This window comes from Myotis nattereri, assembly GCF_964212035.1.
Source record: "Myotis nattereri genome assembly, chromosome: 1".
NCBI lineage: Eukaryota > Metazoa > Chordata > Mammalia > Chiroptera > Vespertilionidae > Myotis > Myotis nattereri.
Window position 1 is genome coordinate 160,358,423 of NC_138075.1, and position 16,399 is coordinate 160,374,821.

The window sequence follows — 16,399 nt, forward strand, 5'->3', positions numbered from 1 at the left end:
AAACGTATATGCACCCAATGCAGGAGCACCCAAATACATAAAAAATCTCCTGGAAGATATCAAGGGAGAGATCAACAACAATACAATCATAGTAGGGGACTTTAATACTCCACTGACATCACTGGATAAATCCTCTAGACAGAAAAAATCAGCAAAGAAACATCAACCCTAAATGACTCACTAGATCAGATGGACTTAATTGACATATTCAGAACATTTCACCCCAAAGCCAAGAAATATATGTTCTTCTCAAATGCACATGGGACATTTTCAAAGATAGACCATGTACTGGGTCACAGGCAAAGTCTCTCTAAATTCAAGAAAATTGAAATCATATCAAGCATCTTCTCAGACCACAGTGGCATATTATTAGAAATAAACTACAATAAAAACAATAAAAAAATTCAAACACTTGGAAGCTGAATAGCATGCTATTAAACAATGATTGGCTTACCAAAGAGATGAAAGAAGACAGTAAAAACATCCTGGAAATGAATGACAACGAAAACAAAATAATCCAAAATCTGTGGGACACAGTGAAAGCGGTCTACAGGCCTAACTCTAAAAACAAGAAAAAAAAATGATAATAAATCATCTAACTCTACAACTTGTAGAATTAGAAAGAGAAAAACAAGAAAATCCCAGAGTGAGCAGAAGGAAGGAGATAATAAAGATCAGAACAGAAATAGATGACATAGAGACAAAAAACAACAAAAGTTCAATGAAACCAAGAGCTGGTTCTTTGAAAGGATAAACAAGATTGATGAGCCTCTAGCCAGGCTCAACAAGAAGCAAAGAGAGAGGACTCAAATAAACAAAATCAGAAATGAAAGAAGCAAAAAAACAACAGACCCCACAGAAATACAAAGAATTGTTAAAAAATACTATGAATAACTCTATTCCAACAAACTAGACAACCTAGAGGAAATGGACATATTCCTAGAAAAATATAACCTTCCAAAACTCAATCAGGAAGAATCTAAAAATCTCAATAGGCCGATAACTATGGAAGAAAATGAAACAGTAATCAAAAAACTTCCAGCCAAAACCGGTTTGGCTCAGTGGATAGAGCGTCAGCTTGCGGACTGAAAAGTCCCAGGTTCGATTCCGGTCAAGGGCATGTACCTGGGTTGCGGGCACATCCCCGTAGGAGATGTGCAGGAGGCAGCTAATCGATGTTTCTCTCTCACCGATGTTTCTAACTCTCTATCTCTCTCCCTTCCTCTCTGTAAAAAATCAATAAAATATATATTAAAAAAAAAAAAAAAAAGCTTCCAGCAAACAGAAGCCCGGGGCCAATTGGCTTCACAGGGGAGTTTTACCAAACATTCAAGGAAGAACTAAAACCTATCCTCCTCAGACTATTCCAAGAAATTCAGGAGGAAGGGACTCTTCCAAGCTCATTCTATGAAGCCAGCATTACCCTAATACCAAAATCAGATAAAGACAACACAATGAAAGAGAATTACAGGCCAATATCTCTCATGAACACAGATGCCAAAATCCTCAACAAAATTCTAGCCAATCAGATCCAGCATTACATCAGAAAGATCATACACCATAATCAAGTAGGATTTATCCTGGGGATGCAAAGAGGGCACAATATTCACAAATCAATAAATGTGATAATCACAAACAAATTGAGAGATAAAAATCACAGTCATATCAATTGATGGAGAAAAAGCATTTGACAAAATCCAACACCCTTTCTTGATAAAAACCTTCAGCAAAGTGGGAATAGAGGGATCATACCTCAACATAATAAAAGCCTTATACAACAAACCTACAGCCAACATCATACTCAATGGGCAAAAACTAAAATCATTTCACCTAAAAACAGGAACAAGACAGGGATGCCCACTTTCACCACTCCTGCTCGACATACTACTGGAAGTGCTAGCCATAGCAATTAGACCAGAAGAAGAAATAAAAGGTATCCAAATTGGAAAAGAAGATGTAAAGCTGTCATTATTCACAGATGACATGATACTGTACATAGAAATCCTAAAGTCTCCATCAAAAAATTATTAGACTTAATCAATGAATTCAGCAATGTAGCAGGGTACAAAGAAACACCAAGAAATCTATGGCATTTTTTAGACCAATTGTGAACTTACAGAAAGAGAGATTTAAAAAATTTCTATTTACCATCGCACCAAAAAATTAAGATACCTAGGAATAAACTTAACTAAGGACATAAAAGACCTGTACTCGGAAAACTACAGGACACTGAAAAAAGAGATAGAGGAAGACAAAAACAGATGGAAGAACATACCGTGTTCATGGATTGGTAGAATCAATGTCATCAAAATGTCCATACTTACCCAAAGCAATCTATAGATTCAGTGAACTCTCCATTAAAATACCAACGAGAAAAAAAACCCAAGATGGCGGCATAGGTTAACGCCGGAGATTGCTGCCTCGAACAACCACTTCAAAAAACAACTAAAAGACGGAACGGACATCATCCAGAACCACAGGAAGGCCAGCTGAGTGGAAATTCTACAACTAGGAGGAAAGTAAATATCATACCCAGACTCAGAGGAGGCGCAGTGCTGAAGTGAAATACTAAGGTGCGGAGTGCACGCGGAGCGGGCTGGAGGCGGAGGGCGCGGTTGTTGTTTTCAATAGGGAGGGAGTTTCAGACTCTGAGCTCCAGATCCGGGCGAGTCTCTAGGGACCGAGACTCAAACGGGAGAAGCAGGACTGTCTGGCTTCGGTTGAAACTCAAAGGCAGCTTTCTCTCCGAGGTTTGCAGGGGTTGCTGGGACTCTGTGAGGCAGAGCCCCTAGGGACGGAACTGAGAGCAGCCATAACTGCTCACTCCGGCCCGCCCTGTAGATCCCCGGGGACCCGCCCCGCCCAAGCCCTGCACAGAGCCATTTGCCGGATAGCCTCAGGCAAACGCTAGATTAGCACTGCCCTAGAGATCCAGCACAGAAGCTCTCCCACTGCAGACACAGAGAACTCTCATAGCCAGTTAGCCTGGAGGTCAAATCACCCCCGGTATTGCCGACAACAATCAAGGCTTAACTACAACAAGACTGCGCACAAAGACCACTAGGGGGCGCACCAAGAAAGCATAAAAAATGCGGAGACAAAGAAACAGGACAAAACTGTCAATGGAGGATACTGAGTTCAGAACCACACTTTTAAGGTCTCTTAAGAACTGTCTAGAAGCTGCCGATAAATGTAATGAGATCCTCAAGAAATCTAATGAGACCCTCGATGTTATGATAAAGAACCAACTAGAAATTAAGCATACACGGACTGAAATAACGAATACTATACAGACTCCCAACAGCAGACCAGAGGAGCGCAAGAATCAAGGCAAAGATTTGAAATGTGAAGAAGCAAAAAACACCCAACCAGAAAAGCAAAATGAAAAAAGAATTCGAAAATACGAAGATAGTGTAAGGAGCCTCTGGGTCAGCTTCAAGCGTACCAACGTCAGAATTATAGGGGTGCCAGAAGATGAGAGAGAGCAAGATATTGAAAACCTATTTGAAGAAATAATGACAGAAAACTTCCCCCACCTGGTGAAAGAAATAGACTTACAGGTCCAGGAAGCGCAGAGAACCCCAAACAAAAGGAATCCAAAGAGGACCACACCAAGAGACATCATCATTAAAATGCCAATGCAAAAGACAAAGAGAGAATCTTAAAAGCAGCAAGAGAAAGAAACTCAGTTACCTACAAGGGAATACCCATACGACTGTCAGCTGATTTCTCAACAGAAACTTTGCAGGCCAGAAGGGAATGGCAAGAAATATTCAAAGTGATGAATACCAAGAACCTACAACCAAGATTACTTTATCCAGCAAAGCTATCATTCAGAACTGAAGGTCAGATAAAGAGCTTCACAGATAAGGAAAAGCTAAAGGAGTTCATCACCACCAAACCAGTATTATATGAAATGCTGAAAGGTATCCTTTAAGAAGAGGAAGAAGAAGAAAAAGGTAAAGATACAAATTATGAACAACAAACATGCATCTATCAACAAGTGAATCTAAGAATCGAGTGAATAAATAATCTGGTGATCATAATAGAATCAGGGACATAGAAAGGGAATGGACTGACTATTCTTGGGGGAGAAAGGGGTGTGGGAGATGCGGGAAGAGACTGGACAAAAATCGTGCACCTATGGATGAGGACAGTGGGTGGGGAGTGAGGGCGGAGGGTGGGGCGGGAACTGGGAGGAGGGGAGTTAGGGGGGAAAAAAGAGGAACAAATGTAATAATCTGAACAATAAAGATTTAATTAAAAGAAAAATAAAATAAAATAAAATACCAATGGTATATTTCACCGACCTAGTACGAACTCTCCAAAAATTCATATGGAATAAAAAAAGACCCCTGAATAGGTGCAGCAATCTTGAGAAAGAAGACAAAGTAGGAGGGATCTCAATACCAGATATCAAGCTGTATTACAAAGCCACTGTTCTCAATACTGCCTGGTACTGGCACAAGAACAGAAATATATACCAATGGAATAGAATAGAGAATCCAGAAATTGACCCAAACCACTATGCTCAATTAATATTTGACAAAGGAGGCAAGAACATACAATGGAGTCAAGACAGTCTCTTCAATAAATGATTTTGGGAAAATTGGACAGACACATGAAAAAAATGAAACTAGATCACCAACTTACACTATACACAAAAATAAACAAAGGAGTTAAACATAAGACGGAAAAACCATAAAAATCTTAGAGTAGCAGTTCTCAACCTGTGGGTTACAACCGCTTTGGGGGTCGAACGACCTTTTCACAGGGGTCGCCTAAGACCATCAGAAAACACATATATAATTACACATTGTTTTTGTGATTAATCACTATGCTTTAATTATGTTCAATTTGTAACAATGAAAATACATCCTAAATATCAGATATTTACATTACGATTCATAACAGTAGCAAAATTACAGTTATGAAGTAGCAACGAAAATAATTTTATGGTTGGGGGTCACCACAACATGAGGAACTGTATTAAAGGGTCGCAGCATTAGTAAGGTTGAGAACCACTGCCCTGAGGGGTCCCGGATTGAGATGGTGCAGGCCAGGTGGAGGGGACTCCCCCTTGCACCCCCCCACCTCAGCCATGCACGAATTTCATGCACTGGGCCTCTAGTATTTAATAATATATTTCCAGACTAATTTCACATTTTGGTTTTAATTTTTTAAAAGTTTACATTGAGATTATTCACTCTTTTAAAGTGTACAACTCATTGGGTTTTAGTATATTAAGAGTTGTGTAACCATTACCATTATATAATTTTAGAGTATTTATCATCTCTCCCTAAAAGACCCCAAACTCATCAGCAGTCATTCCCCATTCCCCCTGACCCTAGTCCATGGCAACCAGTAATCTAGTATTTTCCGTTTCTATGGATTTGCCTACAATATGGCCTTTTGTGTCTGACTTTTTTCACTAAGCAGAATATTTTCAAGCTTTAAGATACATGTTGTAGCCCTGGTGGAGCATCATCAGGTTCAATTCTGGGTCAGAACACATGCCCAGGTTTCAGGTTGTCCTTGATCAGGGTCCATATTTGAGGCAACTGATTGATATTTCTCTCTCACATCAATGTTATCCTCTGTCTTACAAACCAATTTTAAAAAACATTTTTTTAAAAGATACATGTTGTAGCATATATCAGTATTGTGTCCCTTATTAACTAATACTATTATAACAGATATACTATATTTTATATATCCATTTACCAGCTGATGGACATTTGGGTTATTTCCACTTTTGGCTGTTATGAATAATGCCACTTGAACATTCACGTATACATGAAGATTTTATGTGGAAAATATTCCGATTTATTTTTACCTCAAACATTTGTTCATGGTCCATTATCTGCCAAAAACCATCTTAAGGTCAAAATGATGTTCTTAGCATGAAATAATGTACAGTCTCCTAAACCACATGACTTGTGTTGATCATAAGTATGAGATTCTGAACAGGTAAGCTATAGAATCACATTTGATTTTCATGCAAACAATATGAAGTAACATTTAGCTGAATAAGTTCCAAGCAGAGTATCTAAACATGCATTCTGAATATAAAATCTGGATTCCTGGTCAGGGCGCATGCCCCGATTGCAGGTTTGATCCCCAGTAGAGGGCATGCAGGAGGCAGCTGATCAATGATTCTCTCTCATCATTGATGTTTCTATCCTTCTCCCCTTGTCTCTGAAAATAAAAATATATATATTTTTAAAAAGTGTGAGCTTTGAGGCCAGGTTTAAATCCTGGCTCTACTAATTATTATATGAATTTGAGTGTTTCATCTGTCTAACAGGGATTTGATGAGATAATGAGGACCTAGCATACAGTGCTTCAAATAATAACTATTAACACTTATTTTAAAAAATTTTAAATATACAGTATTTTAATTTCTTTCAACCTTATTATTTTCCGTTTGTGTTGTTTCACCACATCTTATTTGTGAAGGTGTATAATGAATAAGAATAAGATAGTAAAATCTAAGTTATCCAGAATGCTTGGGAAATGAACCATTCTGGATAGGTAAATTTTCCATAAGGGCACTTTATAGGTATAAAAAAAAAAAAAACACCAATGGGATAAAACTATTTCCTAAACCTATTACACACATCCATGCCTTCTTTTTAAAAAAATATATTTTTTATTGCTATCAGAGAAGGGAGAGAGAGGGATAGATAGAAACATCAATGATGAGGAAACATTGATCGGCTGACTCCTGCACGCCCTCTACTGGGGACTGGGCCCACAACCCAGGCACGTGCGCTGATGGGAATCAAACTGCAACTTACTGGTTCATAGGTAGACGCTAAGCCAATGAGCCACGCAAGGTGGGCTCATGCCTTCTTGAGGAGAGTATACTGGTGGCAATTAAGCTTTTTCTTTTTCTTTTTTAAAATATATTTTATTGATTTTTTACAGAGAGGAAGGGAGAGAGATAGTCAGAAACATCAATGAGAGAGAAACATCGATCAGCTGCCTCCTGCACACCCCCCACTGGGGATGTGTCTGCAACCAAGGTATATGCCCTTGACCGGAATCGAACCTGGGACCTTTCAGTTCGCAGGCCGATGCTCTATCCACTGAGCCAAACCAGTCAGGGCTTAAGCTTTTTCTTGATGAATCACAGGAATAAGCCTACTTGACTCTACCTAACATTTTTTTAACATATAGTTCATGAATAGAAATCAGGATGTGAACCTAGATGTGAAAAAAATTACATCTTTATTTTTACAAATCTCTAACTGAAAATTCACATTTCCTTCAATTTTGAATATAAGCAACAAATCTATATCTGTGTCGCCAATAGAATCACAGATACTTTATATCACAACTGTTGCAAACTCTGGAAATATTTATATTCGTCATTTCAAAAATTTGGTCTTTCTAAACCCATCACAAATGTGTTAATAAAGCATTTATTCCTATATCAATTTTTAAAAATATATTTTGTGACTATTTGAAAATGTTTTCTTTTATAAATAGTATAAGTTTTATTTTATACATTTAAAAACATTATTCTGAGAAGAGTTCATGGCTTCACCAAACTGCCAAAGTGGTTTTTAGCACTAAAAAAATGCAAGAACTCTGTCCCAGTCCTCTGTGCTCTGTTAGTTCTGAGTATTAACATGTTTTATGATACTTTCATACTGAAGATTGTTTAAATGAAGTAATATAAATTGGCTTCTCCAAGGTAGGAATGTTTCCTACCACCCCTAAAGCCTGGCTTCTGAAAGAACAAAACAAATAGATGGGGAAATGAGTCATATAAAATTAGATTCAGATAGCATTGAAAGTAGAAACACAAAACATCCTACTTTCCTACTTTCTAAATTAAGAGGTAATATGAAATCCCATTAATAAATATTCTGAAGTCAACGGCAATGGGTTCAAATTCTATTTCTGCCATTTATTAGCTGTGTGACCTTGAGATAGTAATTTAATCTCTGCATCAGTTTCTTTATTTGTAAAGGGGGTTAACAAGCATAGTATCTGGAATGTGCTCCATAAATATTACCTTTATTATTATGCTTACAGATTTATCCCACACTACGGCCAGTTAATGTCTCACTGGTTAGTTTAATAACTTACATTTATACACCACTGCAGTCTACAGTGTCCTTTCACATACATTATGACATCTAAACGACACAATAACCCCGTGAGAAAGGACAACAGCTATTATTGTGCCTAGTTTTGTGTTGAAGAAACTAAGTAACCACACAATAGCACACATATGGGAAGCGACAGAGCCAGAAGTGAAACCTGGATTTCTCCCTCCACTCCAACTGCCTAACCGTGTTCCTACTCTATTAGGTTAAAAGAAAGAGCAAGGAAACGATTATTGGTTGGGGGGCGGGGAGGCCAGAAGGCGAGCACGTTAGTGCTTTGGCTACTCGCAGTGAGTTGCTCTGACCAGAATAATCTGAGTCACCTGGAGTTTATTAGAAATGTAGAATCTCAGGCTTCATCCTGGCCCAAATCAAAATCAGCATTTCAACGAAACCCCTAGGGGCCTAGGTGATTTCAATAGCGACCGGTTTGAGAAACACTGTTTCACTAATTGCCCTAATGACACTATTATGTTCTCTTGGACAGTATGTATTAGCTAACTTAGCAGACCTATGAAGTTTTTACTAGGTAAGGCATTCTTGTAACAGGAAAACAACTTGCTGTTTCCCCCTTTAAAAGTGTATTTTAAAAACAAGTTTACCTTGCTATTTAATTCTTAAAGACCTCCACGTCGTTATTGGGATCATTAAGGACTATTAGAAAACGTTAAGCAGGTCAATGCTTACCTTTAAATGCCTTTTTTAAATTGTCTTACTAACCTCTGCCAGAAAGAAACACTAGAGAGCAAAATCGCCCTCTCCAAACTTCAGACCCAGCAGATTAAAACAGGCCAATCCTGTCCTAGTATTTCTTCCCCTGGATGTTTCACTACGTATTGAGTTTTCAGACCCAAAACTTTGAATTCCTGATTGAGTTTCGCAACGCTGTGGCTCAAGGAGTGAAAACGTAACAGGAGGAAAGTAGTAAGTCTATTCCATACCTAACCCTTGGCGGATGGTGTCGGCTGCTTACAGAGACCAGCAAACAGCCCCCCCACCCCCCTTCCCCCATCTACTAAATTCACAGCTGCGCTTGATTCCTAGGCTGCTCAAGTTATGGGAACAGGTCTCTACGGGTCTGCTCTTCCCAGTATATCGATCCTCCCAGGTCAGAAATACATTAGATTTCGGCTGATGGGAGCGCCGATCAGCGGCCCGCTAGGTTCTGTTTTAAATTACGATTCCCACGCTGGGCTGCGCCTCCGCCCAATGGTCAACCGGGCCAGACCCGCAGGAGAGTCAAGAGCTCTCACCTGTTCCAACGCCAACTTCACAAGCCCGGGTCAAGCCCGACTACAAGTATCTCGCAATTAGTCCTCGGCGCCTCCCACCGCACATTCCTGATTGGGCGCGAGAGAGGGCTGTGTCGGCGCGCGCTGACCAGGCCGGGGAATTCCATTTCCTCTCCCTCCCACCAGCACAAGCATTCAGGGGCGGTGCTTCCCGGCCGCGGCCCGCCCCAGCGCCAACCGGTGCCTAGTGAGTCTCGCGAGAGTTTGTGGGTTTGGGGGCGGGCCCACATCCGGAAGAGTGCACAAAACTGCCCTTAAGTCATTGCAGAGCTCCAGCTCCGGGAAAGCAGCCACGAGGTTATCGCGAGAACCGCCTCCAGACCAAGTGAGAAAAACTGGGGGACGCTGCTGGGAGGGGCGTGGGGTTCTACGGCGCAGCTGCCGTTTCCTCTATCCTCCTGCTATGGACTCCTTCCGGTTCTCGATGCTTCTCTGAGTCTCAGGGTTTCCGCCGCCCCCCCTACCCTTCCCCCCCCGCCCCTCCCCAGCCCATGACCCGCCTCCGGCCCCTGCCCTCCCGGTCCAACCTCCGATCAGTTTTGTTAGAAGGTGCTGTTCTGTGTAAAGGAGGAAAAGTGGGTAGCGCAGACCCTTGGCCCCGGACATAGGACGCAAACTGTCTCCCCGCACCCTTAGACGCGCCCGGCGCTCGCGACAGCAGCGTTGGCGGACGGATCCGCGGCGGTGAAGAGGCCGGCGGGGGGAGGGGCGGAGCGTGGCAGCTGGCAGTAGTTCCGTCAGAGCGGACATCTTGTGGCTGTGTCGTGCGCGTGAGCCCCGTAGGGCCGGGGAGGCACCCAGCTTCCGCGCGGGGAGGAGGCCGAGGCCGCAGCCGGAGGGAGGCCCCGGCCCCTCAGTACGCGTGGGTGTGGACGGCTCGGGGGCCGGGGAGGGGGGCCGGCTCCCTGGCCGGCCGGGGAAGAGGGGGAGACGCAGGCCCCGGGCGGCCCGAGGGGCCAGCCTGCTGGGTGGGGTAGGGTGGGGAGCGCGGAGGAGCCGGGGCCGCTCCGGCTTCAGGGGGAGGGGGAATGGGCGCGTCCTCGCGCCGCCGCCGGAGCCTCTGGGGCTGCCCGGGCGCGTGGTGGCGGGGGCTGGGCGCGGGAGCGCGCTGGAAGGCGGAGTGTACGGTGGCGTCAGGGGCGACACACAAGAGCTGTGGCTGCGGGGACAGCCGCGCACATCTGGCCCCTCTCCTTGGTTCCCTTCCCCTCCCCGGCCGCGCCTCGGAGTGGGAGCCGAGGGGAGCCCGGCGCCGGCCCGGAGCCTCCCCGTCCCCCCTCCCCCGAGCCTTTCTTTGCCCCAGTGACGCCGGCGCAGCGCCGACTAGGCCCCGGCTCCTCCTCTGCTGGGCGCCGGACCCTGCCCCGCACCCACCCCTTTCTCCTACGCCTCTTCCTCTCCCACCCGGTCTCTTCCTTCCGAGAGGCCGGGACGTCCGACTTGTGGCCTCCCCTCCGCTCCTCCCCGGCCCCCCTCGCCCCCTCTTCGGCCCGGAGCACGGCATAGAGGCTGTTGGTGGCTCGGCCGCGCCACCCCACCCCACCCTCCCCGGATCCCGGCGGTTTTGGGGGACCTGGACTCATCGGGGTCTCTCCGGGGCCTGTGCGAGTGCTGATCTGCTCCGTTTTTGCAAAAGGCGCCTGTGTCTGGCAGAGCCGGTGTGAGACGAAGAGACCAGCCTTGCCTGCCGCCGGCGTCATCAAGAGTTTCGGCCGGACCTCCGAGCACACACCGAGATAGTGAGGAGCCAGACGCACAGCACAGACTATGGCGCTGAAACGGATTAATAAGGTAACCCCGGGGCCGGCCGGGACGGGGCGGGGGGGGGGGGGGGGCCGGGGACGCGGCATGTTGGAAGGAGCCTGCCGGGGTCTTCCGTCCTTTGGGGGATGGGGAGCGCGGACAGACTTCGTGGAGGAGGAGAGCTTTAAAGCCAGTGAGCAGAGCACTCGTGGCAAGTGGGGCTCCCGCAGATGTCATGGCGCTTCCTGTTCCCAGCGCTTGAAAACTTAATTGTAAGATCAAGGTTCTGGGCTTTCCGGGGCGGAGGAAGGTGGGAAACTCAGCGGGGGGAAGATGGCAGGGCTCCGCGGGCCCTGGACTGCATTAGGTAGGGGTGGATGGTCTGAGCCCGGAGGGGCAGGGAGCGGGTCTGCTCAGAGACTCCTCCTCGCTCGGGCTGGTCACACCAGAAGCAGCGGTGCTGGGAGGCGAGGGCTGACACAGTGTTGCCACTTCCCGTGGCCCAGGTTTTCCCCGAAGCTCTTTATGGAAGCGCACCGGGAGCTGATGGAAGCGCTCCTGGGAGCTTGCTTTCCCTGGGCTGGGGGAGGGGGCGCAGGGGGCGACGGCAGGAGGCTGAGCTTAGCTGGCCCTATTTTTGCCTCAGCCCATTTAAGAGCAGCCTCTGGGAAGGTTGATTCTGCTTCACGTTTGACACTAACCCGTCGGTCTCAGTTGTTGAAAAGGGGGGGGGGGGTGTTTCAAGCCTCTGGTTGAGCGGAACCTCCACCTCCGGTGGGTGGTTTAGTCTCATTTTCTTGCTCTAACTTCTATCCCGCATTTTAAGATGGCGGCTGCTTTAACTGGTTCAGGCTTTTTCCGGCATCTCCTTTTGTAATAGTATGAAATAGTATTATTTGTTTAATGTTAACTTTCACATTGGGTTGTACACTGCGCTGAGACCTCCTGCTCAATACTTAGTTATCGTCAAACTCTCAGACCGTATTTCCCTTTTTTGTAACTTGTGTATGTGTGATGTGTTTGGTTCTTGCACAATCCAGGAGGGTGGAGTATTTACAGCTAACTTGAAAAAAATGTCATGGAATAAATTCAGCCTTACTAAAGCTAGGAGACAGGGGAGGTTGTAGGTTAGAATCTTTTAAAAAGGGTTGTGCATGGAAGGAAATGCAAGTTCTTGGCTTTACTAAAATAGGCCTGGACTGATTAATTTTACATTTACGTGTCACTTTGGTGTTTATTTGAAAAAACTGCTGCATTTGACGATGAAGTTTTAGATCTTCACTCCATGTATTGATGATTTGATTTTGTTTTAGGTCATCATTGCATTGTTATTGTTGGTTTATGTAAATATAAACTTAAATCTTTATGTATTTGAGAAAATGGAAAAGAAGAAGAAAACCTAGGAATTAAGGCTTAAAGGATTATTTAAACACCCTTTTCTGTGACCCCTTTGAAGGCCAGCAGCACATTGGAGAAGCATGGTTATATTTTACAGAATAGTTAAATACAAAAAACACAATATTTAGTACAAATCAAAACCTTTTTAATCCATGGGTGTTCAGGCCACTGAGATGTGGCATAATTTCAAGTCCATAGCTTTTTATACATGTGGAACAGAACATTTTAAAGGAGGGTCTCATTGATTTTTTTTCTTTTGCAGGTGATAACCAGCTGCTGTGACACCACTTTTAATGATTTAAAAGCTCTAGAGAGGCATTGTAATGGTTAAGAGTGTGAACTTCGGAGCAGAAATGCTCCAGTTAGAATTCTAGGGCTGGGCAAGTTGTGTGCTTCTATAAAAATGAATATTTGTTACATATGAACAATGGATATTTGAGTGCTTAGTCTGTAGCAGGCACTGTTCTAGACACGGGATGCAACAGTGAGCAAAACAAATTTTAGATTTCTAGATTTTGTTTTTGTTTGTTTTGATTTTAGTACTGTATTAAATAGATTAATGTGTGGCTTTGAACAGGCCCCTGGCACATGACACTCAAATTATTATTACTGCTATTTTATTATCACTTTAACCTTCAAAACTTTTATTAAAGAACTGTTTTTAGCCTAGTACTCTTTGTACTTGCTTGTCATGTAAATATTTTGAAGGTGTGTATAGAACAGGGGTGGGCAAACTACGGCCCGTTTGAAATGAATAAAACTAAAAAAAAAAAAAAAGACCGTACCCTTTTATGTAATGATGTTTACTTTGAATTTATATTAGTTCACACAAACGCTCCATCCATGCTTTTGTTCCGGCCCTCCGGTCCAGTTTAAGAACCCATTGTGGCCCTCGAGTCAAAAAGTTTGCCCACCCCTGGTATAGAATCTTGATATAATGACACCTAACAAATGGGAAAAACTTTTTTAACTCATAGAAAAGTTTTGACTTGCGTGTGCTTTCGTTGTCAGCAGTTGCTGTCAGAATTACACAGTGAAACTTTAAAAAGAAATTAAGTTCCAAGCAGAATTTTAGAAGTGGACAACTGTTGAGAGAGGGTACCTTTGTTCTAGAAATAATGAGGTCAGGTAGGCATTGATGTTCGTATGGTATTTCTTGTGTCATGTACCTATTTATTTTTAATTCTTCTTTGAAACCCTCCAAATCCAAATACTAAGATATATCTTATTATATTAATGAAGTGCTTATTGTCCGACTATCTAACCATTGATAGTTCATTTGATTAAGCCTTTGAATTCATTTTGTCCTAAAACTTATGATTTTACAATTTTTTGTTCAAATATTTCTTAGACCAAGCAGTCTTATCAGAAAACCTTGTTTGGTTTTTGCTGTGCTCTTTATTTTAGACTAGCTGTAGTATCGTCTAATGAAACTTATTTATTAAACAACAATAATCAAAAGTAGAAACTCCAAGTTGATTGGTGGTATTTGGGAGCAATACTGATTTTACTACTACTATTAAACAAAATAACTACAGTGCATGTGTTTTGGGGATATTTTAGAGAACTTGGCATAAAATATAATGTGAACCAAGCCAGCAAACATAGCTCATGCTTTGAGTCTTCACAGTGTGTCAGAAATGTAAAACACTTGTGTTAACTCATGTAATCTTATAACAACCCAAGAAAGCAGGTACAATTATTGTCCCCATTTTGAGATTAGAAATCTTTGAGACACATGTTAAAGAAAAAACACCCAGGGTTATATCAGAGTTGGGATTAGAGCCTAGGCAGGCAATCTGGCTCCACAGGGTGTCCTCTGAACCCCACTACATTGTCATGTCATTCTTTAAGTTCTTGGTATTCAAAAAAGTTTTCTTCATATATCATTCTGCTACTAATAATAGCTTGGTCATAGTATCTACTGTGTACTCAACACTGTTTCTAAACCTGTTGTATCAACTAATTTAATCTTTACAACAACCCTGAGAGATAGATGCTCTTACCATTCCATTTTATACTTAAGGGAACAGGCAGAGAGGTTAAGTTATTATAGTCACACAGCTAGTAAGTAACGAGATACAAATCAATTTACACTCTTAAACTCCATGCTGTACTGGTGTTTTGTACCATTTCATTTTCTGTTTTATAGTTAGATGAGTGTCTTGTTAGTCTTGGCTACCTGAAGTAAGCCCTTTTTCTTGCATTTAGCATTGAAATGGGATTTAACTTTAAATACTGTGAAATAAATATTTAGCTAACATGAGTTTTTGAAAGTATGAGTGAATACCTTTTTGGCCTCTCTCTTCAAGGACTATGAGAACTACCATGTGCCTGACTGATCACTTAGGGATATATTGAACTTGTCCCCAGTGAGCCTTGAGGATGGATACACTGTCTTCCATGTGTTTCTTTTAAGATCCTCAAGACTTGTCTATAGCTAGCTAATTTAATTTGTAGGACAGTTGTGTAACAGAAGGATGCTTGATCATATAATGACCTCCATATTTGTTTAATTTGAAAAAGAGTGACTTACTCTTAACACCTTGTGCTTTGGTTTCATCATGTTCACCTGCAGTGTTAATTCTGGTTTTGTTATTTGTACAAATATACAGTTAAAAATTCTTGCTAGCACTAGGGGAAAAACTTATCAGATATGCCTATTGCTAATTTATGTGTTAACTCATGGGTTCAAGTGCCATTGGTTATCTAAGATGCAGTCAATTCTTAAGAATTTCCCAAAGCATTTTACTATAATTTCTTTCTATTAAAGAAGAGAGTAGGTTCTGATACTGAGATAAAAATGTTTCAGATTAAATTCTCAAATCCTAGATTGACTCTTGTATTTTATTATGTATGTTATTGTGTATGTGGGTTTTGACATACATTTATATGTCAGAATGCTTAGAGTTTTTGAAGTATACAGGAACACAGACAGGGTCTTATCAGACTTACACTGAGTTATTTTTCTGTGGAAACAGGCATAATTTTGAAATACTCCCTAAGGGCATTTTTGGAGCCTCCCTCTAGTTGAGAACCACAGACATAGGGGATAATCATTTAGTCAATACTCACTGAGGTTTTATTCTGGCACGGTAGTCTAGTCCCAGGGGATAAAAAATAAGGAAGCCTGTCATTACCCATGAGAATCTGCTTTGAGTGGAGGAAATAAGCATTTTAAACACATGATTAGATATTTGCACCTTATATAACTTAACCGTTTAAGAATATTATAAGCCAAATAGGGGAAATATTAAGAGAAATTATAAGGGGTATCTTTATTCACATACTAGATTTACCTATAAATTATAGGTTTATCTAAATATTTTTCTCATACTACATTGTCAATGTTATAGTAAGGTTTTTGTTTTCTAACTATTTATTCCTCCTTTGCCAAAAATGTTTTGAAGTTAGTGAAATCAAATGATTTTCATTTTTTAACTGGAAATTTTGTGTTCTTGATCTGGTTTTGCTATCAGAGCAAAGAAAGTGAATATTTTATTAACCAATTTACTCCATTACGTAAGATCTATTCTTACAACTGTACCCTTGGCCCTATTAGTGGGAAGGGAAAAAATTCTTAAAAAAAAAAAAATTGTTGTTCTACCTATTTATACATTCATTGGTTGATTCTAGTATGTGTCCTGACTGGGGATTGAACCCAAAACCTTGCCACATCAGGAGAACCCACTCTAACCAACTGACCTACTCAGCCAGGTCAAGGAAGGGGAAAATTCAGTGAAGTATTTTATACTTTGCCCAAACGTCTGATTTTTATCTCAGTTATACTTTCAATATAATCTTGTAGCATTCAGAGACTTCCAACTAACTTCATAGTTAAATTTG

General features: G+C 42.1%; 1 protein-coding gene across 8 annotated transcripts in view; it reads left to right on the forward strand.

Annotated features, from left to right (window-relative positions):
- Positions 1–16,399, forward strand: part of UBE2D3 (ubiquitin conjugating enzyme E2 D3) — a 69,149-nt gene that overhangs the window by 27,771 nt on the left and 24,979 nt on the right. Inside the window, exons 1-2 of one of the 8 annotated variants that reach the window (XM_081085455.1) lie at positions 9,599–9,737; positions 11,049–11,203. In XM_081085455.1, the coding sequence (XP_080941581.1) occupies positions 11,180–11,203 (24 nt within the window). In that variant the 5' untranslated portion in view covers positions 9,599–9,737; positions 11,049–11,179. Of the gene's footprint in view, positions 1–9,598; positions 9,738–9,931; positions 10,279–10,327; positions 10,386–10,421; positions 11,204–16,399 lie in introns of those variants that run through there. The other 7 variants (XM_081085456.1, XM_081085452.1, XM_081085454.1 and 4 more) reach the window with 7 other exon arrangements.